The 25,026-nt window shown below is 36.3% G+C and overlaps 1 protein-coding gene across 1 annotated transcript in view; it reads right to left on the bottom strand.

Moving 5' to 3' along the window:
* MALRD1 (MAM and LDL receptor class A domain containing 1) overlaps positions 1-25,026 on the bottom strand; it is a gene marked incomplete at both ends in the record, with an annotated part of 584,975 nt that overhangs the window by 179,168 nt on the left and 380,781 nt on the right. Inside the window, 2 exons of the mRNA XM_082854883.1 lie at positions 1,047-1,208; positions 9,677-9,805. Coding sequence (XP_082711009.1) covers positions 1,047-1,208; positions 9,677-9,805 — 291 coding nt within the window. The remainder of the gene's footprint in view (positions 1-1,046; positions 1,209-9,676; positions 9,806-25,026) is intronic.

The following is a 25,026-nucleotide window of genomic DNA, read 5'->3' as shown; positions in this document are numbered from 1 at the left end:
TGTTGTATATGAAATATACAGAAGAAAAACTGGAATTTAATTTCATTTCCTTCCAGGTGGACAACCAGCTATGCCAGCATCATATTAAATAATACAACTTCTTCCCACTGAATTGGCCTTTGTTATATACTAAATCCTCCTAATTACTTACCTAAGTGTCTTGATTCTCTGTCCTGTTCCATTAACCTATAACATGGTGTATACTAATCTCATTTATTTTTTTTAAGGAAAAAAAACTTGATGAAAGGCAGAAAAAATACAACTTGACAGGTCGAAAGGAACAGAAATATTCAATCTGAAGCTGAATTAGGAAACAGCTTTAAAATAAGAATGAACATCCATGCTGTAACTGAACATCATGATATTTTATCCCTAAGAAAAGTTTTGTCCCTAAGAAAAGTTATCACTGAAAAAAGTTATTTTTAATTCCTAAGAAAGTTAGATTCCTAAGAAAAGTGTTGAGTATCAGGTAAGATTTCAGGGTAAAAGTAAACAAGAATGCAAGCTTCCTTCTACTCTGACTCTATTAATTGGAAAACCATTTAAGATTACGCCGATCTCATGTCACAGGCAGGAAGCAAAACTTGTTCAGAGTTTGCTGATGCTCATTCTTTTTATCACCACTTACCTTTCAAATCTCTGCCCCTGTACTTCAGAGGGTCTGGAATGAAACTGGTGGCAGGCTAGCGATCATCGTGGGGCAGCATGCCAACTATATACCTTTGTCTACTGCATGCATTAATCTGAATGTTCCCTACTTGTCCCTGCCCCCAACTGGGGACTTTAAGGCCACCTTTAGGGTAGGGTAAATAAAATCTGTGAGTCTCTTAAATAGAGTCATTGATTTCCTTGTTGCGGCAATATCAGTTCTAGGTCTATTAAATAATTCAGGGGTTAAACGGAAGGAACTCACTCTCTTTTCATAAAGGCTATCGAGCTCTACCCCCACAAAGACATAAGGAAGGTGCTCTGACATTCACTCAAATAGTTAAATCAAATTTCCAGCCCAGTGAACTACACGGCCTGACTATCTCTACTGCATTTACCTGGTGTGTGATCGAGGTCTGGACTCAATGCTTCAGTAGGAATTCTGCTGCCAATGGCCCAATCCAAGTCATCTTGAGAGTCTTGAGTAAGACTGCAAGCTGTGGTCCAGCTTCCTGAAGTTATTTCAAAATTGCAGCTTCCTGCCGTGCTTGTATACTGGCCTAAGGAAACAAAAATATTAATGGAATGCTGTAGAAATGTATGTCACACTTGATATTATACTACATTTGCGATGATTTAAAATTAGTATTTGCATACTCTGTCTATTTACAAATTTAAAGAACCAGGGTATTTGCACTCATTGGAAATATCAGTTGTACACTGAAACTTTTTTTATCACAGGGTCTAGAAGCAGTGCATGAATACTGTCATTTAGCCATTAAGGATTTACATGGATTGACTAATAACATTTTAGATGACAGATAAAACTGTATCTACACATGAACAATGTACAAAACATTATGATAATTTGGATTATTCAGGTCAAATAAATCAGTATCTCCAGTTGTCTGGATGTTTAACTCCTTCCCTCTGTCCACTCTGGTGTTTGAACAGCATAGACCATTACAGAGGAAAAGTCATTTAACTAGAGAAAAGGTGCCTTTGGTAGAAGTAGTAAACCATATAGGATGCAAACCCTCTCATCATTCCATACCCATCACCCACGTACAACATTTCAGAGCCAGTCACTAAATTATTTCTCACTAAATAATGAAAGAAGTTCTCTTCTAAAAGTATTGATTCATAACTCATCAAAAAACTAAGTTGTTCACAATGAGAAAAATTACTAGATAACTGATTGTCTACTACCTAGTCATCTGTGAAAAGTGCCTTCATAATACCCTGATACTGCTTTCATTTTTCTTTCATTTTCTTTTTGCATAGCAGTTATTATTTTTGAGCATTCACTGTAAAAACTGTGTTATAGAGACAGAATGAATTATTGGATGGTTTAATCAGTATGAATCAACTGAGATTGTCATTGACTTTTTTTTTTTTAGAAAGATGAAGTTTGTATTATTTTTAACGTTTCTTCTCCAGATGGTTTCTTGTTCATAACTTTTTCTTAACATAAAACTATTATTAGCATATATAGAAACTTTGTCAGCAAGGAAAAACTTGCTGTTAAAATGGATGCCAAACATTTGGCAAAACAAAGCTTTAATATTTTTATAGAAAATTTTCTGGATCTCTAAGAGTTATTTTCATAAAATCTCAGCATTTTACTTCTCTGGCATGATTGCATCTTATCCCTAAAAACTAGAATCGTTTTTAATTATATACATTTCTTTCATTCATTCCACATGACTTATGCTCCATTGGTTTTTATATACTTATTTATGGGCTCTGTATATCCTTTTTATGCCATGCTTATACATAGGTTTATACCATGCTTATATAATATAGATAAAAGTGAGGAATGTGGTTCTCCAGGTGTTTAGTTAACACAACCGCAAACATGTGGAATCTTCCAATGTTACAAACAAGACAGCCATTGTGTGTTTGTTAGAATGATGTCACACACAGGTTCTATAGTATTTCTGTGTAACTGACTCCCAGGCACATAGTCCCTACAATAATTATTCTTTTTCTATTCTCTGTGACCACTCTTGTCCTTCCTCTTCTACCGTATTTAATATATGACTTTACCATTGACTCTAAAGATATCTACACAATCAGGATTCATTCTCTTACATTTCAGCCTCTCTAACTCAAATTATATCACTTTTACTTTTCCCTTTTCTAGGGTTAACCTTGGTTTATGATCTCAACTGCTTACCAAACACTGTTATTAGCATTCCACAGCTGCATTTATTTCAAAGTTATACAACTTTTCCACATCTTTCAATCACACATTCTTTATTAATTCCTTTCTTATATTGCAGAGTTAGCTGGGGTGCCCCTCTTGTTAAAAAATTACATAATTAAAAAAAAGTCTCACTCTATGTATCTTCACTCATTCTTTCCCATAGCCTTTCATACTTTTGTGCAGATGACCTACAAATCTACAGCTACAATGAAATGCAGGTGTTTATCTACAAATGTTTGTTGAACATTCCACTTGGAATATGCAATTATCATCTCAAAACCAACAAGCCTAAAATGAACTCATCATTTATCCCTCCAAATGGGTTCTTCTCTCTGAGATTATTGATTAATTTCATAGCATGAATCTTCTCTCTCTTTCTAAAGATTCAAACTATGAAGTTATCTTTGATTCTGCATTCTTTATTTCCATATCTAATCTATCACCAACAGCTATAGATTCTCCCTTCGAGAACTTGTTTAGTTCATTCCTTTCTTTGCAGCTCTATAGTTCCTGTTCCAGCTCCATTGGTTCAAGCCCCTGGTTTATGTTAAGAGCCTCTTTCTTTAGTGTAGCCTTCATCCTATCAACCTTATACATCCAAACCACATTATTAATCTTCAAGACTGCTCTCATGTTATTTCCCTTGCTCGAAATATTCAGGTGTTCACATTATTTGAAAATGCCCTCAAAACCTCTAGCCTTGAATACAATAACCTTTCTGTTGATGCAATGCTTTTTTAGGCTGAAATCTGTCTTGTCTCCAAAACTGCCTCTACTTCAATGAAATCTTTCAGAAAAATTTCTTTTGAATAAAACTGACTTTTTTCAACTTTTATGTTGAAGTACTTCTCTCTCTCTCTCCTTTTTTGGCACATGTTCTCTAGCAATTCGATGCTCATTTGTCAGTCCTTCCTTCCCTCTCTTGTTCAGGACAGAACTGCAGTTTTATCTAGGAATTCACCTTCTTTCACTCAGATATTTGTTTGAAGAGTGAAACGGCCCCCTGTAACACCAGAGGTGGCTCATGGTTTATCTAAGCAATCATGATGCGATGTTCAAACTTCCCTTGTCTTGAGTGGCTTAAGATAGTCTTGGGATGCTTTTCTAGACAATGAGACTTACTAGGGAAAAGACACCTAGGAAAAGGTTTCTTTATTCTTAAAAATAAATCAAAAGGAAGAAAACCTATTTGTCCTTTCTCAGGATATCATTGCAAAGATGCGATGCTTGGGACTAAAGAGATTCTATGGGGAGCTGACTTTATAAGAAAATCCATTATCTGAAGATGGCAGAACATAAAGAATGAAGGAGGGCATATAGTTCTATACGTTTGATGACAAAAGTTACTAAATTAACCAACTCTAGAGCTCCCTTGCTTTTGGACTTCTTGCTATTTGAGATAATACATTTTCCTTATTGTCTGTATCAGTTAGAGATGCATTTAGTTTCAAGTAACTGAAAACCCAAATAATAGTAGCTTAAACAGCTACTATTCATTCATCTCAATTAACAATATGTCAGGAAGGTGTCAGTTTAAGGTTGGCACTGTGACTGTGGTTCAAATGTGTAGTTGTGAAGCACATATTTTCCATCTTTCCTTTCTGTCATCTTGCCATCCTCATGCTCATTCATGGTTGCAAGATGATGCTGCACCTTCCAGCGTTGAAAAATCCAAATATTCAAGGCATTGAAAGGAATGGGAAGAGGAAAGAAGAAAAAAGCGTTTTCCTATTCTGGTGCTTTTTCTTTTCGAAAGGGATAACTTCCCCAAATTCCCACATATATCTCACTGGCGGGCGAGTGCTCACGGGCAGCTACAAAGAAGTTTGGAGGAGATGGTACCTGTGGCTGGTTATAATGTTGCCCTGGATAAAACTGCAGTTCTGTTTCTAAGGAACAAAAAGAAATGGATAGGCAACAAGCAGGGACTGCTATGATGTCTACACCTGTCAAGGTTGGAATTTCTGTTAGAAGTGTATTAATTAATGTATCTTCTCCATTCCATCTAGCAAATAATACTGTTTCTTGAATGTCCAACTTCTGTACTATCTTTCTCTTTCCAGATCACGTCAGTTCTCAGGGTCTGTGTGTGTGTTTTATAACAGTAATCATAGTTATTACTATTCGTTTGGCAACTTATGACTTCTTTATTTTGCACTGCCACCTTAATTGTTGTTTACTATTGAACTACTGTAAACATTTCCATGTGATCAGGTATTATTATTGAACTGCATTATATAAACCGTGATTCCATACTAATTACTGAATGATAGATGATATGAAGACTTTGTAATATTAATATTTCTTGATGATTAATATGTATCAATATTTTCAAAATGGCTATTGCTTTAGAAAAAATATTTTCCAAATTGTGATCTTTATTATGATCCCTTGAATGCATTCAAAGTATTACTAACATTATTTTAAACGACTGACACTTTTCCACTGGTACAATATTCAGCCATATTGTTGTAGGTCCGTATAAATATTAATCAACTCAGTTATATTAAAGAGATGGCTCCGTAATGAATTATTTTTAATTCTCACATCCACATAGCAACCTTATTTTGCCATACCATGATTTATAACATAGAACCATTAAACAGTTTCTCCTCATTGTGAAATGCCTTTTTGGAAAGCTGCACTGAGAAGAATTTTGGAGAATCTGGGTACAGTTGGGAAGAGTGACATGACTGACTAATGATGTTTATCACTGTAACATGCAGGAGAGAAAGTACCCATACCATTCTGCGCATCCCTAGCCTAGAATACAAGGCACGCTTACTACGTGTTTTAGGTACTAATTTCCTCCATGAAAAAAAGAGCATATTTTCTAACTTAACTGTTTCTTTTAAAAAGAATTGATCTTATTTGTTACCAACCATGCATTTTTGCAACAAGAGGTAGCAATGCAAAAGAAGATTTTATCTTTGCTCATAACCTAAGGTAAGAATTCAGTCATGAGGAATAGCTGCATTTATTGTCTGATAAGTATAAAGGACATGTAAATAAGGCATTCACAATGATGGACAAATTTCAAGAGCATATAAAAATAACAGCATGGAAGAAGCTAACATTAATCCTGAAAGACTGAACAAATATATTCTTTACATTATTTCATTTAATTCTCAAAGCACTCTGTATGTTATTATATGTACTATATAGATAAGGAAATTGAGCCTCTGAAAATTTAAATAATTGCCCAACAAATGATGGTCAAAGTCAAAATGAAGACTTCAGTTTAATAACCCAAAGGTCAATTGTTTCCTTATATTTCTCCAAAGGTGACTTTGAAAATGTTGTAATTTATTCCATTATCCACGATAGATTCTCTGCCTGCAGGAATCCAGCCCTGATGCCTCCAATATTTCCCAAAGACCATCATATAAAATATTGATGGAGTCAATTTGCAGCATCAGTCAGTCACCTGTATATCTCTGTGTGCTGTGCAATGTTCCTTTTGGAGGTGAACAAAATCTATCAAGAAGTTTTAAGAAAAGTGACTATTTCATTTGTCAACATATTGCTTTTATTTTAATAAATTCAAATACTTCTTGCATTTGTCCATCAGAGTCATGGGTAACACTAACAGACATGGATATGTAACTGACTTCAGTTTCTGATAATCAAAACTGCCTTTGTGTGTTTTATATCAATACCTCAAATAGCTGTGGGAAAAAAATAAGAATCATATAAAGTACTCTGAGAAGAAAAATGAATGAAGCAAAAAGAACATGGGCAGCATTCACATTTGAAAAACCAAAACACCTGTAACTCTTTCTGATGTTTTTAGGTCTATTTTTATATTTCATATACAGATGTACATACACACACACACATTTTTCTTCATATGTACTCCCCACATAAGCTGTGATAACCTTATTCCTGATAGCACTTGTTACACTTAAAAAATAATCAGGAATCTTTTCATTTACTAACTACCTTTTCAAAAAGCAAAGAACATTATATTTAATGCATTTTTCCCTCTAGGTTTTTTTTTCCACAGTAGAAAGTGAATTTCTGAAGCCTAACACAATGTCTTGTTCATTTTTATATACCCAATGTTTAGAAAGTTGTTCCTAGCCCTACTAGGAATAGGAATAAACACAAGAGTATAATTTTTATATAAACTTTTCAATATATGTACATTTTTACATGAGAGGAAGATATTTACTGTCTGTAATAAGTTTTCTATATGCATGTGATAGCTGTCCTTCTCACCCCACTGGATTATGTATGTCAATGCCATCATATTCAAATTATTTTTTCTTTAGAGCCTTCATAAATCTGGCCAAGTTTTTAATGTTTTGCTGGTGATTATTAAATGCTCTATTTGTTATGTCTTGTGGGGAAAATGGTGATTTCAAAATGCTTCAGAGCATTGTTTTAGAACTCCATTGAAATCAATTCCTAACAGTCAATATAAAAAATATATATATATTTTTGGTGCACTTAAAAGAAGCTAGAAATAACACTAGAAAGTATTATTTAATGTATTATAAATTTCATTTGAGAATATATATATTATAAAGGAAATATTTTGTGAAATTAAGATTACAATACTGTAGTATTCAAAATACAGTTTAAAAAAGTGCCAATCATTTTCACTTTCTTCTTTGCTTGACTTCAAATTAAAAGATGGGATGAATGTTGAGGATAATATGCTAAGTAAAATAAGCTAGTCACAAAAAGACAAACACTGTGATTCCATTTACATGAGGCACCTAGAGTTGTCAAATGCATAGACAGAAAGTAGAATGGTGGTTGTCAGGGGATGGGGGTGGGGAGAATAGAGCGTTATTGTTTAATTGGTAGAGTTTCAATTTTTCAAGATAAAAAAAGTTCTGGATATGGGTTCTGGACGCCCTCTAAGGGAAAAACCTTTCCGATGACACTTACGTAAGCTGGCATAAGCGTGAAGCTGTGGTGTTGGCTGCACAATGATGCCAATATACTTAATGCCACCGAGCTGTACAGTTATAAAGGTTAGAATAGTAAATTTTATGTTATGTATATTTTATGTATACTTTACCACAATTAAAAAAATAGCGAATGCAAGAAAGAGAAATGAACACTTCAGAAGTAAACATCCCGAGGAATAAAAATAACACTGAGCTAAAAATAAACATTTAAACGTGCCTTGTGTAGTAAGCCTTCCCTGTGCATGTGTGATATTTTCCCACTGAGAAATGGAGTCTATTCCCTTCCTCTATTTGAATCTAGGCTAGACTTTGTTATTTGAATAACCATTAGGAAGAGCCAGGAGGGACATTCTGGAACTTCTGAGGCTAAGTCATACAAACTCTTTGCTATTTTTCCTCAGGCTCTTGGAATGTTTGCCCTTGGAACTTTCTGTGAATGAAGAATGTTGCATGCCATGTCAGTAAACAAAGGACATTGTAGCCATCAGCCACTGCCCGCCCCTCCCACTCCCCACATGGTGCGCCCTGAGGGAACTCAGGGTAGAAACAATAGGATGCCCGCCACCAAGCCCTCAGCCACTGCAGCATCCCATCCCCCGCCCCCCCCAAAGGTGCACCCTGAGGGGATTTAGGATGGGAAAAACCAGGATGCTGGCCCTAGATAGCTAAGGTGTGTAGCAAAGGAATGACTTCACTGAACACAGTCTCTTGCATCTTCCCAAACACAGAAAAGCACTAAATTCCTTAACTTGAGCTATCTGGTTTTCTTTAACTAACAGTAATCTTTTGATGTTTGGGCTCCCAAAACTCCTGTATATCCTGTCTCCCCCTCTACCTCTTGGGAGCAGTCCCTCAGAGGGATCTGAGAGGCTGCCTCCTGGGCTGAAGTCCTCATACCTCTTAACTTTTAGGTTGTGCATCCTTTTACAGTCGACACATGGTAAAAGCCACTCCCATGTAAGATGTCTGACTAACCCGTGATAGCCCAAGCCACAGGGATTGCCCTGGAGGTTGATTCCATGTTGATCCAGACAGAGAAACCAGAGAGTACACGTGCCAAACATGTAGGGGATAAAGGCATCTTGGAAGTGATCCTCCAGGTCCAGCTGTACCAGTTTGAGCCATGTGGATCAGAGACAAGCTGCCTAGCCCATTCCTTCCTGAATGAATGATCCACAAAATTGCAAGCAAAATGAAACTTGTTTAGGCCACTAACTTTTAGGGTAGTTTGTTACGCTGCAAACATTAACGGCAACAGGCAGCCTGTATGGTATCAAGATTCCATATGAATGCTCACCAATAAGATATATGAAAAAAAATTCTTTGGATTTAAATATGTGTTCATATTTTAAAATTACACACTTGGCTTTATACATGAATTTAAAAATCATTTGAATTAAAGTTTGAATAAAAAAACCAAAGTGGTTCTTGTATTCCTCTTTTTCCAGGGCAATGTAATTATTAAAATTAATCATTAAACTAGTATTTTTTCAAAGTGTTCTTTTTTCACCTCACCTATAAAATCAGTCATTTTTTGGAGAAAAAGGAATGGAATCAGTCATGAGAACTGATGAAGAAATGTAGGCTCTGCTAGTTCAGTTTCTGACAATTTTAACCCTGACTCTGCACACAGTTCTATATAATGACATGATGGGAAATTTTTGTAACATGATTTGCTGTATTTGGTGCAGTTTTTAGTCTGGGGGTAAAAAGGATGGAAGGGCTGCCATTTAAATATTTGCATAGAGAAGTTGGAAAAATGTTTTGCCTATTCTAAATCTACTCTGGTGCATGGGAAGAACATTTCTTCTCAGTCATCAATGCCAATAAGTTACTCTGCTAACAAAGTGAAAATCTGTGCTGAACTGGCAGCATCAGAACAGACAAATACACTTACCACAGTGAGCTTCATCAGACCTATCAGAGCAGTCTGGTTGATAGTCACAGACCAGGTGGGATGCAATACACTTCTTGTTGTGGCACAAGAAATCAGTGGCTTCTGGGCAAATCTCAGAAGTCTCTCCCACTGGGGGGAAAACAAAATAACAAACACAAACATCATTTGGTAATACTTTCATCAAATTTGAATACTCCTTTTAGTTCCCACACTATTAGATAAGTTAAAGATTTTAATTGTTGTCCAAGGTAGACTTGTAGACAGCTCCCCGTCTCTCAGTCCCACCTGGAACTGTTCAGCAAGTAACATAGATTGTACTTCCAAAATATCTTTTAACCAGTCAAGGGCTGACCATCGTCTATTACATAAACCCAAACTCCCAATCAAGGCATTAAAAATATTTTGGTTTTTGGCTCCAGCTTAGTTTTCCAGGCTCATTTTCTGCAACTCTTCTCTTAAGCACCTGCAAGTAAATTATATCCTAGGACTGAGGGCTTCACAAATATGCCACTTGGTCTGCATTTTACCACGTGTTCACAAATGCTGCTTCCTTTACCTGTACTGACCATTCATTCCCTCTTGTGGTCTTGGTGGTCTGTTCAACCTTAGGACTCAAGGAAACAACTTCTCTCTCTACCCTTGTCTTGCCTTTCTCTTTGCCATCCAAGCCTCTGGTCGGACACTCCCTATTTCATGCTGCCTAAGGATACTTTTATTCCTATATTAAATGCTTACCACCTCGTATAAGAGCTGTTTACACTTCTGGCTGTCCTCCCAGACTCTAAGCTCCTTCGACACAGGAGTTTTTGCTGTGTTTTCTTGGGCCTAACACAGCACCTAATATACAATTTGTGCTTTATAAATGCTGGTTATAATAACTGAAGGCATAATGGTTTCATCTAAAGGGGGCTTAGAAAAGCAAATTGACAGAGAATTTTCAAAGCAATTCACATGTTGGCATATCATTTCAACTGATATGAAGTCTAATGATAATATTTTATAGCTTCGAAGTGATATACATTAAAGGTGTGAAACTATCTTTATCAAATTCAACAAATTAAATAAAGCTCAGCAATTCCTTTGTTACATCGATTAGTATGGGTTCAGGATAGGGTGTCTGCGGTGGGGGTAGGTTACTCAAGGTTAGGGAGTATTTTCATGAAGGAAAATAGTAAAACTCTACAGATTTCATAAAAGTGCATTTCCAGAGTCTTTCCGTAGTCATCCCCATAATACAATAGCTAAAACCTCAATAATTTCCAGAAATAATTTACCAGTAAAATGTAGTCTCAACACGAAGATTGAGAGAAGGCATCTAAAAGAACAGCCAATATTTATTAGATCGTGGGTATCACTAAGGTGAAGAATGAAAGGTCATGTTCTTTGAGTGATTTAGAAACTTTGCCACATAATTTTAATTAACACTAGTGAGAATTTACAGTTAACCCAGAGAACTATGTGGACATTGTTTAGTACGCTAGTCTATGCATTGGAGATTATTTTTCTATGCCACAGGCTGTGGAGTCATAAAATTACTCCACAGAGGATATGGGTTTTGACTTATAATCTAAATAATTGGTTCTTTAGTTTAAAAAAAAAATGACTGAAATAGACTCCATCTCTAAATGAGGCTTATTACCTTAACGACATAGAATAGAAAAAACATGAAGAGGAATCAAGTCAATGCTTTGAAATATAGTAAACTGAGCATAAACCAGAGTATCTATGGTATATGGGTTGCACGGATTAAAAATAAAAAGAGACTGCAATTCTAAGAAAAGTAGATCTTCTTTAAGACAAGAATATAGTCAGTCAGACTGCTGTTAGCAAAAACAGCATGGTAAATAGAAGAGGAACATTATTTTAGTGAGAATGTCTTGCATGTGTTTAGCCATTTTCAATTTCTTCATTTAGCCAAAATGATAAAGGCAGTACCTATTAACCTGGTCAACAAATACATGAAATGAAAGATAATCTCACATATACTATAGTTAATGATATGAGAATGGAAAGAGCATTGGTGCTCATAAGAGCGAGTTGAAGATGACCTGCTGGCAGAATACGGCACATGAAACAGACTAAATATTTATTTTAGCTTAGAAAATAAAGGTTGACAGAGTCCAAAAGACCTAAAACTAAAACATGATAAATGGAAAAATCCTAGGAAGAAGAAAATGTCTGCAAAATAATCATAAGAATAACCGTAAGAATCGAATACTTAATCCACTAAAAGCACGAGGAACATATAGGACTAATCCACTGTGGATTTGAATACACTGTCCCCAAAGTTAAAGTGACATCCATTGAAAACTCACATTATTCTCCTTTGAAATAGAATTTACAGTAAAGTAATCCTTGCCTGTATAAATTTGTATTTGGACTAAAACAGCTTTGTGCACAGGATTCATTACATAGAATTAGATATAATCATTCTACAGATTATGTTTGTGGATACACACTTGTTTTATCATCTCCTTCAAGTGATGATATTCAGTATGCTCTGGGATTTCAGACAGTAAATTTCATGTGGGCACACATTTTTGGCACCTTTATTTCTCATGCAGAATATTACCACATGAAGGACATAAAAGACGTGATGGCAATGGCCAGACTCCCCCTCACTGAAGACCATGTTATTCAGGCTCCTTAGGCTGAAGGAGACTGAATAACCATGACCATGTCATGTCTCCTTAGGCTTCTCTTCACTGTGACAGTTTCTCAGATTTTCCTTGTCTTTGATAACTTTTACACTTTGGACAGTGCTGGTCAAGTATTTTGTAGGATTTCTATTAGAATTTGATGTTTCCCCCTTATAATTTAGGTAGGATTATGGGTGTAGGGGAGGAAGACTACAGAAGTAAAGTGTTATTTTCATCACGTCATGACCAGGGCACGTACTATGACACAACTTGTCACTGTTCATGTTGACCTTGTCTACCTGGCTGATGTAGTTCTTGTCTTATTTCTCCACTTTAAAGTTACTTTCTTTTTTCTATCCCTTTAAATACAATATTTCTTTGGAAGGAAGTCACTGTGTGCAGACCACATAGTGGAGAGGAGATCTATGCTTCCCTCCTTGAGGGTAGAGAATCTACATAAATTAGTGTTTTACATATGGGAGATTGGTCTTTTCCCTCCCATTCATATATTTATTTAGTAATTTATATCAACATGGACTCAAGGATATTTATTTTACAATTTGAGTCACAATTTGAGTTACAATACAATGCTACTTTATTCTTTTATTGCTCAAATTGGCAAAGGGGAGCTCTTTCAGTTGGCTTCTATGTCCCTTTGACATGCTACCATCAATGTAGCCTTTTTTTTTTCTTTTGCACACTGCTTTCTGTTCTAACACCATAAGTTGCTTCAGCCTTACCTTGTATTTTTCCCAGCCCAGTCCTAGAATCAGCCATCAGCCATTTCTCCAAGCAGCCCTGGTTCCTTTTATTGGAGAATGCTGTCGGAAACCAAAATCTGGGTACTAGGTTGCCCCCTGCTACTGGGGTGTCATTGTTTCTATGCTATGATAACTTGAGGAGTCATGCCATTTTTCAATTACAGAAAATGATCAATTTTATTTCTTCAAGTACTATCTTTCCCTAAGTCTCTGTTTTCTATTTCTGGAACTAACTTTTTTTTTTTTTTTTAACATCTTTATTGGAGTATAATTGCTTTACGATGGTGTGTTACTTTCTGCTTTATGACAAAGTCAATCAGCTATACGTATACATATATCCCCATATCTCCTCCCTCTTGCGTCTCCCTCCCACCTTCCCTATCCCACCCCTCTAGGTGGTCACAAAGCACCGAGCTGATCTCCCTGTGCTATGCAGCTGCTATTAGAAGTGTTAGATTCACTTATTCTATCTTCAATGTCTCAATTTCTGTTCATATTTTTTTTCTCTTTACCTTGCTGTGCTGCATTTTGGTGAGTAAGCTCATGCTTATTTGATGTTTTATCCTTCAACTGTGCCTCTAATCTGTTTGTTTAACTTTTCCATTGATATTTATTTTCAGTTATAATTTCTGGAAGTGAAATTTAATTATTTTATTTAGTATCCTGCCTATTTTATTTTATGCTTTCCTTTTTCTGTATTATGATCCCAATAGCATGTGGTCCCAACAGCATAAATTTACACTGGCTTCATGCATTATCCTTGAAGTTTCAGTGGTTCTAGAAATTTTAATACTAATGTGTTATTTTTGAGTTCTCATTCTCACAGCATGTACTATCCTACGCGTGGTATGGCACAAGTTTTAGGGTTTTGGTTTCATGCTGGTAGCTCCTGTTCTGTTCATTTATTTTTCTTTAATTTTTTCCAACTTCCTGGACAGACAACAAATTTCTCTGGGCTTTCTCTGGAAAGGACCAGGCTTTATGCAAGGGTACATGTCTAGCTCTCCTATTCTGATATAGGGTTAAAACTTCCAGTCTCCAGATACCATTTTCTATGTCCAGGTTCCCAAGTCCTTTAAGCCCCTGGGAAGTTAGCTTTCATCTATGATCTATGTTTGAGTCCCCTCTTTGGTTCTGGAACTGGTATATTTCCTTTTCAAATTTCAGTTTGGAGTATTAACAAGTGCTTTTTAAAGATATTTTTATATGTTTGTAGTGAGTGGAAAGCACATCCTATGATATGATTTTGTTAATTTTTCTGTAGTCTAATTTTCAATATAAATTTAATATTTAAAAACTTAAAACCTTATATCATGAATTCTAAAAATAATCTCAAGAAAGTCCCATAAAACAATTTTCTCCAAATCATGCTCCTTATTATAAAAAGAAACCCTCTGAAATTGTCATATATCATTTTCTTTACCTTGTGTTCCTATAAAGGTAAACATATATGAACATTTGAGTGCATTCATTGAAACAGAAACATAAAGATATATCTGTAGTGGCTAGAAGAGGGAACTTTTTCATAAACATAGTTTCTTTTTGTTTGTTAATATATACATTTTCCTTGTCATTTATCTGTTTTAACTTGTTAATAAATCATCTTTGGATAGCTTTTATTGTAGGTATGCTTCAAAAGTTTTATCATTCTAAGTAAAAGTTTCCCTCTAGTTAAAGCTGGTAATACTGGACAGTAAATATTGATTGCTAGTGGAAAGTCAAAATATGTGTGGCCAATGTATTGATCTGAACCTCCATTCTCATGAAAGCTCTGTAACCTTAGGTAACTCATTTACTATCAATCTCTAAATGAAAACAATGGTAATCACTCTCTCATACAAAGTACTATACCTTTAAATCTAGTGACATCATCCATTTAGTATCTTTACTTATTCATCCTAGAAACATATATTGAACAGTTGTCAGACACCATGGTGGATAGTTCTGACCATCAAAGAATTTATAATCCGGTAGTGAAAACTTATGTGTAAAACAGGCTGTTTAGTGCTGTAATGGAAGATATTTAATGGCTTGCTGTCAGAGGATAACAAAATGTAGCCCTAGTTTGCACTGGTGTGTTAATAAATATTTAATATATTTATTCACCGCTGACCTTTCAAAATGCATACCATCTCAGCTTGTCATGTAGCCAATTAGAAAAAGAGGCCAGACCACTCAACTGAGAAGAAGCAGGTCCTTTATAAAACCCCATTCATTTCAGTTTCCTTATCAAGTACGTTTGGCCACATGTTGCAAATACGGAAGACTCAATGTTATCTGAAGAATAACACTTGGGTAAAAAAAAAAAAAAGGGCGAAATAGGCTCAAGAAAAAAATATTTTGGGAAAGATCACACACCTGAAATCTTCCTTCACAGATGAACTGCCTATTTCACCTGACGGCTCTCTTGTTCTAGAAATAGGATCGGGACAAGTTTGCAAATCAAAGGCAATCTCAACACTGCTGATGACTACATATCTCATGACCAGGATTTTTAAATGTCCAGAAAATAACAATAAACACCTTTCATATTTTCTATTCAGGGTGAGCGTTTAAATCTATCTTATGTTAGAAAGATTGCTAGGTTTCAAGAAGGTCACTGCACATATCAGACAACTGAGAGCAACACATCTGAATGTGTAACCTCCGTGAGCTCAGTGACAGCAAAGTTCAGTTTGTGCCAAAATTATCGAAGTGTTATCAGAGTTACTGGGCCATGTCTTAGAGGATAGCAAGAGCTTAGGAAAATATAAAAAATGCAAATCCACTTGTGCTACACAGAGGCAAGGTGTATACGAAGTGGAAAATATCTTAAAGATCAACTTTTCAGCTTTTTAAGCAAAATGGTGACTTTATAAACTGATTCTATACTTGTTTGAAAGAAAATTATATATGTCAACCTCTCTTTTCAGACATGCAACTCAGATTTCTATCTTTAGCTTTTTTTAGATATGGATATATTTTAAATATCTAGTTTCTAAATCATTAATTTAAAGGTTTAGACAAAAATCCTTTTTAGAAGGTTTACAATGAAGGAAAAGGAAATAATAAGAAAATAAAGCAAAATCCACAACAAAATTCAGAAGTGATGTATTTGACAATGACCAGTATGCTTTTCAGCTTGAAGAAGCATTTTTAGTGGGTTAGTGATTCAAAAGTGCTCATCCATCCCTCATCTCTTTTCAGGTCCTAATGCTCCATTAAAAGAACCCTTGCTTCGTTTTCTGGTAATTTCCTAACTACCATTTTAAAAGAAATGTTGACCCTTTCCATTCTGGATTTTACTTCTGCATCTGATATACCAAAAATGTCTTCCTTTCTGCGACCCTCAACTCCTTTAGCTCCTGGCCACCGTATTCCTACTACTCCATCACAGCTTAACCTTCCTTCTCTCTCTTGGTTCTTTTTCCAGTCCAGGCCTTCAAAGCCAATGCAGCAAATTGTGACCCTATGTTCTTCTTTGGGCATCATATTTACTGTCATGATTTTACCTGACATCTGGGGGTTGATGACCTGATATCTACAACCCAATCTGTCCCTTTTCCTGAGTTTAGTCGCTTAGGATACATTTCCCGCTGGACTTCTCTATAACATATCAGACACACTAAACGTGACCAAAAAACGCACTTTCTTCTCTCTTTTTGCCTCCTACTTTATCTTCCTCTACCTCTTGACTCACACTAACCCTCACAATGCTCATCTGTGGATGGTCCACAGAAGCATAACATCTTTTCTCACCTACTTTGGTCCTTACTCTTGTTTTTACGCCTTCATCCTGTCTCATCCGTGGGGTGGAGATGGCTGGCTGTTTACAACATATACCTTCAAATTTCTACAGCAGACAGTTGTTGCTGGGTAGCAGCTACTCAGCCAGGCACTTGACTTCTCAACACCATATGCAACCAGGTGGGGTCACAAGGGTGAGTTCTAGCCAGTGGAGTGTGAGTGGAGGTGATACTCACCACTTCCACTTCCACACACAGCTCGTCACGTTCTTTTCCTCTCTCCGCTGGATAGAAACAATGTGATGTTCACTAGGGTGGACCTTGAAGGTCAGAGACTAAAGATCTGCCTGGGTCCCTGAATAAATGCATGAGAAGAGTGGTCCCCCTAATCTGTTCACTTGCTAACTACTGCAAGCTGAATAAGAAATGAACTTGAACTGTGATCTAGCTGTAGCCTCCCCTACTACAACTGGTACGCAATGAGGATGATTCTGTTGATGAATATGGTGGCTCTGACTCTTAAGGAGACTAGATTGCATGTCTCATCCTGTTTAAGCACGTTACATATATCAACTCATTTAATTCCGAAGATAGCTCCACGAAGCAGGTACTATAATTTTTTTGTCTTATTAAAATTACTGAAGGTCACACAACTACATCATAGCAAAGCCAGAATTCATGCTTTGACTACAGCCTTTACTCTTTTTTTTTTTTTTTTTTTGCGGTACGCGGGCCTCTCACTGCTGTGGCCTCTCCCGTTGCGGAGCACAGGCTCCGGACGCGCAGGCTCAGTGGCCATGGCTCACGGGCCCAGCCGCTCCGCGGCACGTGGGATCCTCCCGGACCGGGGCACAAACCCGCATCCCCTGCATCGGCAGGTGGACCCTCAACCACTGCGCCACCAGCGAAGCCCAGCCTTTACTCTTAACCAATAAACCCCATTCCTCCTCTCATCCTGCTCAAATATCCAATCCCATAAGCCATAAGTTAAGTGTTACTCTCAAAGTCCCATTTATCCATCCAGCTCTGCTCGTGCTCTGGATAATATCAATTATAGCACGTGGTATTGAAATACAGTACACTGATATATTTCCTGTTGGATTTATCCATTATACAACAGAAAACTAGACATGTTTCTTCTGGAAAAAAAAGGAAAGAATCCTTAAAGGAAGGAACTATATTGTATTCATTACTACATCCCTAATACATAGCACAGATCCCAGGGACCTTTTAGTCATTAAGTAACATTTGCTGAACTGTGTTTAAATTTGTAAAATTGCCTGGACTTTACCACTACAATCAGAATAGGTGGTTAATTAAACATAAAATGAATTCTAAACATGCTATGAGTACTAAGCACTAAGAATTACATTTAATGAATTTAAACTATATTGGGCAAAATCATTCCTATAGAACTTCACAGTTAAAAATGGTTACAAGAAAACTGTCAACTCTTGAAAACTGTTTAGAGGATAAATAGGCTGTAGGATAACTACTGTCACTGCCTAAGATAATTTCTGAGATGTAATATATACTGTGAGCTTGATAGTCTATATAAGCACAGGTAATGATGCAATTTATTGGTTTCTACACAGAGAAGTAGGCCCATGGTGTGTGATGACACTAGACAAAGCAAAGATAATCTAAAGAAAAGTGAGGCACAGGAACCTGGAGTATTGAGACAATAAATACTCTTTGTGAGGAAGGCGACTTTGGTGTGAGACATAAAATTATAAAGAAAGAAAAAAACTCACCCAAGGAAATCTTAATCATCATTCACAAGTGGCCCTTTATTAAGGATGTCTGTCTACATGCTGGATTCCAACTCTAGCTTGAAGAAGACCCATAATGGATGGAATATGTCATCTGTTTAGACCTAATTAAAATTTTCTAATTGCTGTATTAAGAGGGGAGTACACACTTTGCTCAATTTTATCTCCATTCCACTGGAGATGAGGTGTAAGAGGAAATGTGCACATCAAAGCACCAGTGTCATATATATCTGATAGAAAATGGCACAGAAGGCAAATGCAATTGCTTATTTAGCTGTTATCTCAAAATACTATTTGTTTTCCTTTGCTCAGGTAACTTTTGCATAGAAATTATACGGAAGTACTTGCGGATTTGCTCGAAATATTAATACATAGTAGGGATACATGCTTATTTAAATATGTTTTATAATAAATAGTTGATTCATTTTGACCAAATTGAAAACAACTATTTTTACACATCTTACTACCCAAGTCAGTAATTATCATGTGTGTTTGCTTCTTGTTCTCCTACACCTACTATGGAGTGACAGAATAATCATTAAATTGAGAGGCAATGAGCTGTATTTCTGTTCCCACAGTGTCAAACCTCCAAGTAAGCTGGAATGAAATCATTCAAACACTCTGGATCCCTAAAGTCTTTCCACTCTAAAGGTCTAGGGGTTTTGAATACTATCTCAAAGACACTTTCTTAGTTAATTCACTAGAAATTCTCTGGTTGTTTTTTAAAAATATAAATGCAAGTACAAAAATGCTGTAAGAAGTAATCTAAGATGATTATTTTCAGCCACCCAAAAGCACATTTCTCTTATGAGCTAAAATGTAAGATGAAAATTCCATTAAGATTGTTGCGCATTGGGCTTCCGTGGTGGCGCAGTGGTTGAGAGTCTGCCTGCCGATGCAGGGGACGCGGGTTCGTGCCCCGGTCCGGGAAGATCCCACATGCCGTGGAGCGGCTGGGCCCGTGAGCCATGGCCGCTGAGCCTGCGCGTCCGGAGCCTGTGCTCTGCAACGGGAGAGGCCACAACAGTGAGAGGCCCGCGTACCGCAAAAAAAAAAAAAAAATTGTTGGGCATTAAAGAGTTAAAACTTACTCATGTAGAATGTCTCAGCTATAGGCTGCCCCACTCCAATATCTATACTTCCACTAGAATGAAGAAATCAAGAGTTGCATAAAGCCCAAGAATTTACCAGCATTGATCCTATATAAATAAAATGTGGGAATAACTGGAAAAAACCAAAACACTAACATTTTTACATACAAAATACCTAAAAATAATTAGGCAAAAAACTTAGTTTAATGAGATGGAGAATATGGGAGTGTGTTGAAATGTAGAGACATATTTCTGAAGTGTACCTACCCCCCAAGAGCAGATTATGAATCATCTGTGTTTAATGTGTGAGAATATATCACATGGATATAAAACATGAATAGTTAGGGTCTTATAAAATATGTTATAGACTGATGTTCAAAATAAACACAAGGTGAATGAGCTTCCTGGTTCAAGGTGATGATGCAGGCTATGGCAATAGGTCCACCTTTAACGTGCACAGGATCTGCTGTGGACACCCCAGTCTGTAGGTACAATCCCATCTTCATCTCCATAGTCATCTTGTAGCTAACCTTGCAGCTCAGGGTATGCATACCAGCAGTGCAGTCCCTCCATGAGAAGACAGAACTGGGGAAGAGGTGAGGAAAGACCCCTGAAGCCAGCTTGGAGCTGCATGATCAGAGTAATCTGAGATTTAGAACCGGGAACATAGGCTCTGAGTGGGCATGTCCTTTTAGCTCTCAACAGACTCCTTGCCAAATGGGGTGGGGTGGGGCCTGAGGAAGAACAGAAAAGAGCCAGCTAATGTTCATCACCCAGAATCTCAGTGTGGTATTACATAGCTGATTGATCAAAGGAGAGAGAACCGATTAAAGATAAGCCAACAGGATTATTGCATTTGGGATTGAATGTTGTACCAAGACACACAGAAATAGCAGTTCTGGGGGGCACAGGTGTCTAATGGGCACTTCACTGGAGCAACTTCCCACGAGCCCCTGTCACTTAGGTCCTTGGAGCTTATTCTTTTCAAGGATGGCTTACACAATTGTTTCTTCAATTCTCTGATCCATCCCAGAATCTTTAGAAAAAATGACCTCTATTTATTTGATTGGTAAAATTGGTTTCTAGTACATGCACTAAAAAAGGATATAAACTGTTAACTGCATCTATTATTACCCTATCTTGGTCGCACTTTAGGAGTGCTGCAACCATAATCAATGATATGTGTAATAAAGGAAGACAATACCACTTCAAGGAAATATACGGCCTCCTAAAAATATAAGATTCTAGAACCTCATTGATATTGATACCATTCATGAGTTTTAATGAAGAATAAGAGATTTTGAAGTGCTGAGCAATCTGATTCAGACTTCTGAATTAGTTTGTCTTTTCTATTATTTGTATAGTAAGGTCACTGCAGGACACTGTTAAATAATTTTCAATTTACATGCAAATTCCAGCATCAAACTGTGATCAAGTTATGTTTTTCTGCATAAAATGAATACAAATAAGTCTAATCACCACATAATATTATCTTTGACCCTTTCCTTTGAACTCCACCATGTATGTGAGATGTATAAAAATTTAATTTGCACTGTATTTTTGACATAATATTTCATTCAAATCTCCAGAATTTAATAAGTTTACTGTGGACTAAAGAAAAATATTTTGATGCACTTTTTAATTGTTTACAAAGAGTTTAGCCACAACAAAGAAACTTTATGATATTTTTAAACAAAATCTTAAAATCTCCCTGAGTAATATCTCTACCAGTTGTGTCATTTGGCTGAATTAATTAATCTCTGAGGCTCAGATTCCTCATCTGACGAATGGAGATACTGAAGTTCCAACATGAATAACAGAGGTGTATGAACATTAAATGAGATCACGTATGCAAAGTTTTCAGTACATGCTTGACATTTAGTAATTAGTTATTTAATGTTACTTTTTACAAATTTTTTCTTGATTCTTGAGAACCTGCCCTCTCAGAACCTTAGTTTCTTTATCTATAAAGTGGGTTCTTATAAGATTTAGTGAAAGGACTTCCCTGGTGGAGCAGTGGTTAAGAATCCGCCTGCCAATGCAAGGGACACAGGTTTGAGCCCTGGTCCGGAAAGATCCCACATGCTGCGGAGCAACTAAGCCCGTGCACCACAACTACTGAGCCTGCATGCCACAACTACTGAAACCTGCACGCCCAGAGCCTGTGCTCCGCAACAAGAGAAGCCACCGCAATGAGAAGCCTGTGCACTGCAACGAAGAGTAGCCTCTGCTCGCTGCAACCCCGCGTGCAGCAACGAAGACCCAACGCAGCCAAAAATAAAAATAAATAAATAAATAAATAAATTTATATGTAAAAAAAACAAGATTTAGTGAAGGTAAAGCATATAAAGTTGGTAAAACTGTCATTGATTTAGAGATATTAAAAGTTCTAATTATTTTTGTAGTCATCCTAGGTCAGCATTCTCTCTACAACAAAACGCTTCTTTGAGGAATCATTAATAACATTTTACACTTTTTTTAAATAGTGTTAGGAAATGCTATCAGTATTAAGAGATATTAATTTTTCACTTACAATGGATTGGGTACTGGTTTAATCACTTTGCAAGGATTAAATCAATAGATTTCCATAATAATTCAATTGTATAGAAGAGGCATAGAGTGGTGAAGTAACTTGTCCCAGGTCACACACCTGAGAAACAGTGAAGTTAAAATTCAAACTGAGCTAATGATTCCAATGCCCATCATGTTATATAACCTCTAAGCTATTGCTTTTCCAATCAAAATGGTGATGAAAGAATATAATTTAAATTGCATATCCCATGCTTTTAAGGAAATTTGAAAATGTTTAAAAATATTTAAAAATACAGGATTTCTTGGAATATGAGATAATCCTTAGACTAGAAACACCTGGAAGCTCACTTGATCCACTGTCAAATTCAACATAATATTTAAATTGCTTAATATGTTGCATAAGTTATTTTAAAGATAAACTCACCAAATAGTACATTATGTCCAAATTAATAAAGCAGGACATGACATCTTGAGAAAAGATGTACATTTTAAGTAGCTAAACATTAAAAAATGATATAATTTTCCATAAAATACATTATAAAACACTGCAAAATACCTTTGTGTTAGTAATGTATTTTACATTTTAAAGTATTTTAAATAATATTGATAGAAAATCTTTTTTTCACTTCCTTTTTTTGGCAGTATGAGATTTTAGTCACGGAATTAAGGCCAACTGAGAGAAAATATCTACAATCTACAATTCAGTAATAAAATACTGAAATACATTTTCAAATGCAAGACTCTTCAAAGTCAGAAATGAAATGAATTCAGCCAACTGGAATTTATATTGAAATCTGGAGATAACTTCACGGGCTAAGGACTACCCAGGGCAGGAGATTTACTGGAGGTTCCCACACAAAACTGGAATCAATAGGGTTTATATTTGCAGCTTTAGAGTAAATGAGAAAGAAACCTGCCTCTCAGAAGTGGTGGAGATATAGATATACATGAATCACCTGAATATCTATCTCTCTATCTGTCTATCTATCCATCTCTATAGATACATACCTATAGGAGATCTCCCTCCCCCCCCCCATATATATGTATGTATATATCCTGAATCTAGAATTTATACAGAATAACAAAAGGCTAACAGGAGCCAAGACACTCCTGAAAAAGAAAATCAAAATCAAGAGACTATATACTTCAGGTAACAAAACTTATTTAACCATTATAATAAATAAGAGGTGTGGAATAGCAGAGATAGACTCATAGACCAGAGAACATAATAGAAGACCTAGAATTGAACCCCATGTGTTTAGATATTTGATTTTTGGCAGACTTGGCATGTATATCAGAAGGGAAAGAATGGACCTATCATGTATTAGCAGTCTTCAGGCTAAGTTATGGGTGCACCAGAGAGTACATAAAAGTTGTTGCAAGGGAGATAAAGGCATACAGTTTTAAGGAAATCAATTTCTAGATCTTCATTTCCAAATATGAAGCTTCCTGAAATTGATGTGCCAAGAATGCACCTATGATCATCTTGGTTCTACTTTACACACTCTTTCACAACCACACTCCACACTTTATAGAAGATAGAGCTTTGCATCTTTCCCTCTATTTGACATTCAAAAGTATACATGGGCAAGTTGTGATAGTAGAAACATGATAATGTTTAGCTCATTTAAAGTCTCACTTCTTTTATTCCCTATTTTCAAAGAATGTTTCAGCCTGATGGAGTTTCATGAGATTGAAGGGAAAAAATATTAGCATGAAACAATTTTATAATACAATGCTATTTACTAACAATGCATTCATAACTAAAAATAAAGCTATATTTTAAAATTAATAAATCTGAATATATAAGTACAAATATAAATAACTTTGATATTTTTAAGCTCCCATCGAAGTATGAAAGTTTGATACAAATTAGCATTGCTCACAGTGGAAGCTAGGGAAACATGCACATCCACAGAAAAATGACTGACGTACTGTTAATAGCCAGAAGTTAAATGCTCATTTCAGCATATCAGAAAGTTGATTCCCTGTAATGACATCACTGTGCTTCATGAATGAATGTGATGGCAGAAGCCATTGTTCAACAGAGTGCATCAAAAATCATGATAGAGGGGCTTCCCTGGTGGCACAGCGGCTGAGAGTCCGCCTGCCGATGCAGGGGAACCGGGTTCGTGCCCCGGTCCGGGAAGATCCCACATGCAGCGGAGCGGCTGGGCCCGTGAGCCATGGCCGCGGAGCCTGCGCGTGCGGAGCCTGTGCTCCGCAATGGGAGAGGCCACAACAGTGAGAGGCCCGCGTACCGCAAAAAAACAAAAAACAAAAAACAAAAAAAAAAACATGATAGATTAAAATAATGCTATGCCTTAGAGCAAAGAAAGGTATGTTACTACTGAGATTACAACAAGCGAAGAAGAACTTGTTGAAATTTAGACACTTTTGCACAAGTATATTTGGACTTACATTGGGAATAAGGTATTTTTATAAATGTTTATATATTTGTATTTACATCTGTTTATTTTTTCTGATATAGCTGCTCAATGACTAAGCAGAAGGGTGCCCTTATTGCTCATATTCATTCCTTTACTCTTTTTTAAAGTATTTGCTTAAAATTCAACAGCAAAAACACCAAATAACATGGACACAGGACTTGAAAGATATTCCTCCAAAAAAGATATACAAATGGCCAAGAAGCACTTGAAAAGATACTCACCATCACTAATGCAAAAGAAGGAAATGCAAATCAAAACCAAAATGAGGTGTGACTTTACACCCATTAGGATGGCTACTATATTTTTTAAAACCCCAAAGACAAAAAACTCCAGAAAATAACAAGTTTTGGTGAGAATGTGGAGAAACTGGAATGTTTGTG

This window comes from Leucopleurus acutus (assembly GCF_964270905.1).
Source record: "Leucopleurus acutus genome assembly, chromosome: 1".
NCBI classification, from domain to species: domain Eukaryota; kingdom Metazoa; phylum Chordata; class Mammalia; order Artiodactyla; family Delphinidae; genus Leucopleurus; species Leucopleurus acutus.
The sequence above is the reverse complement of the archived record's forward strand: the minus strand, read 5'-3'. Positions and strand labels throughout refer to the sequence as shown.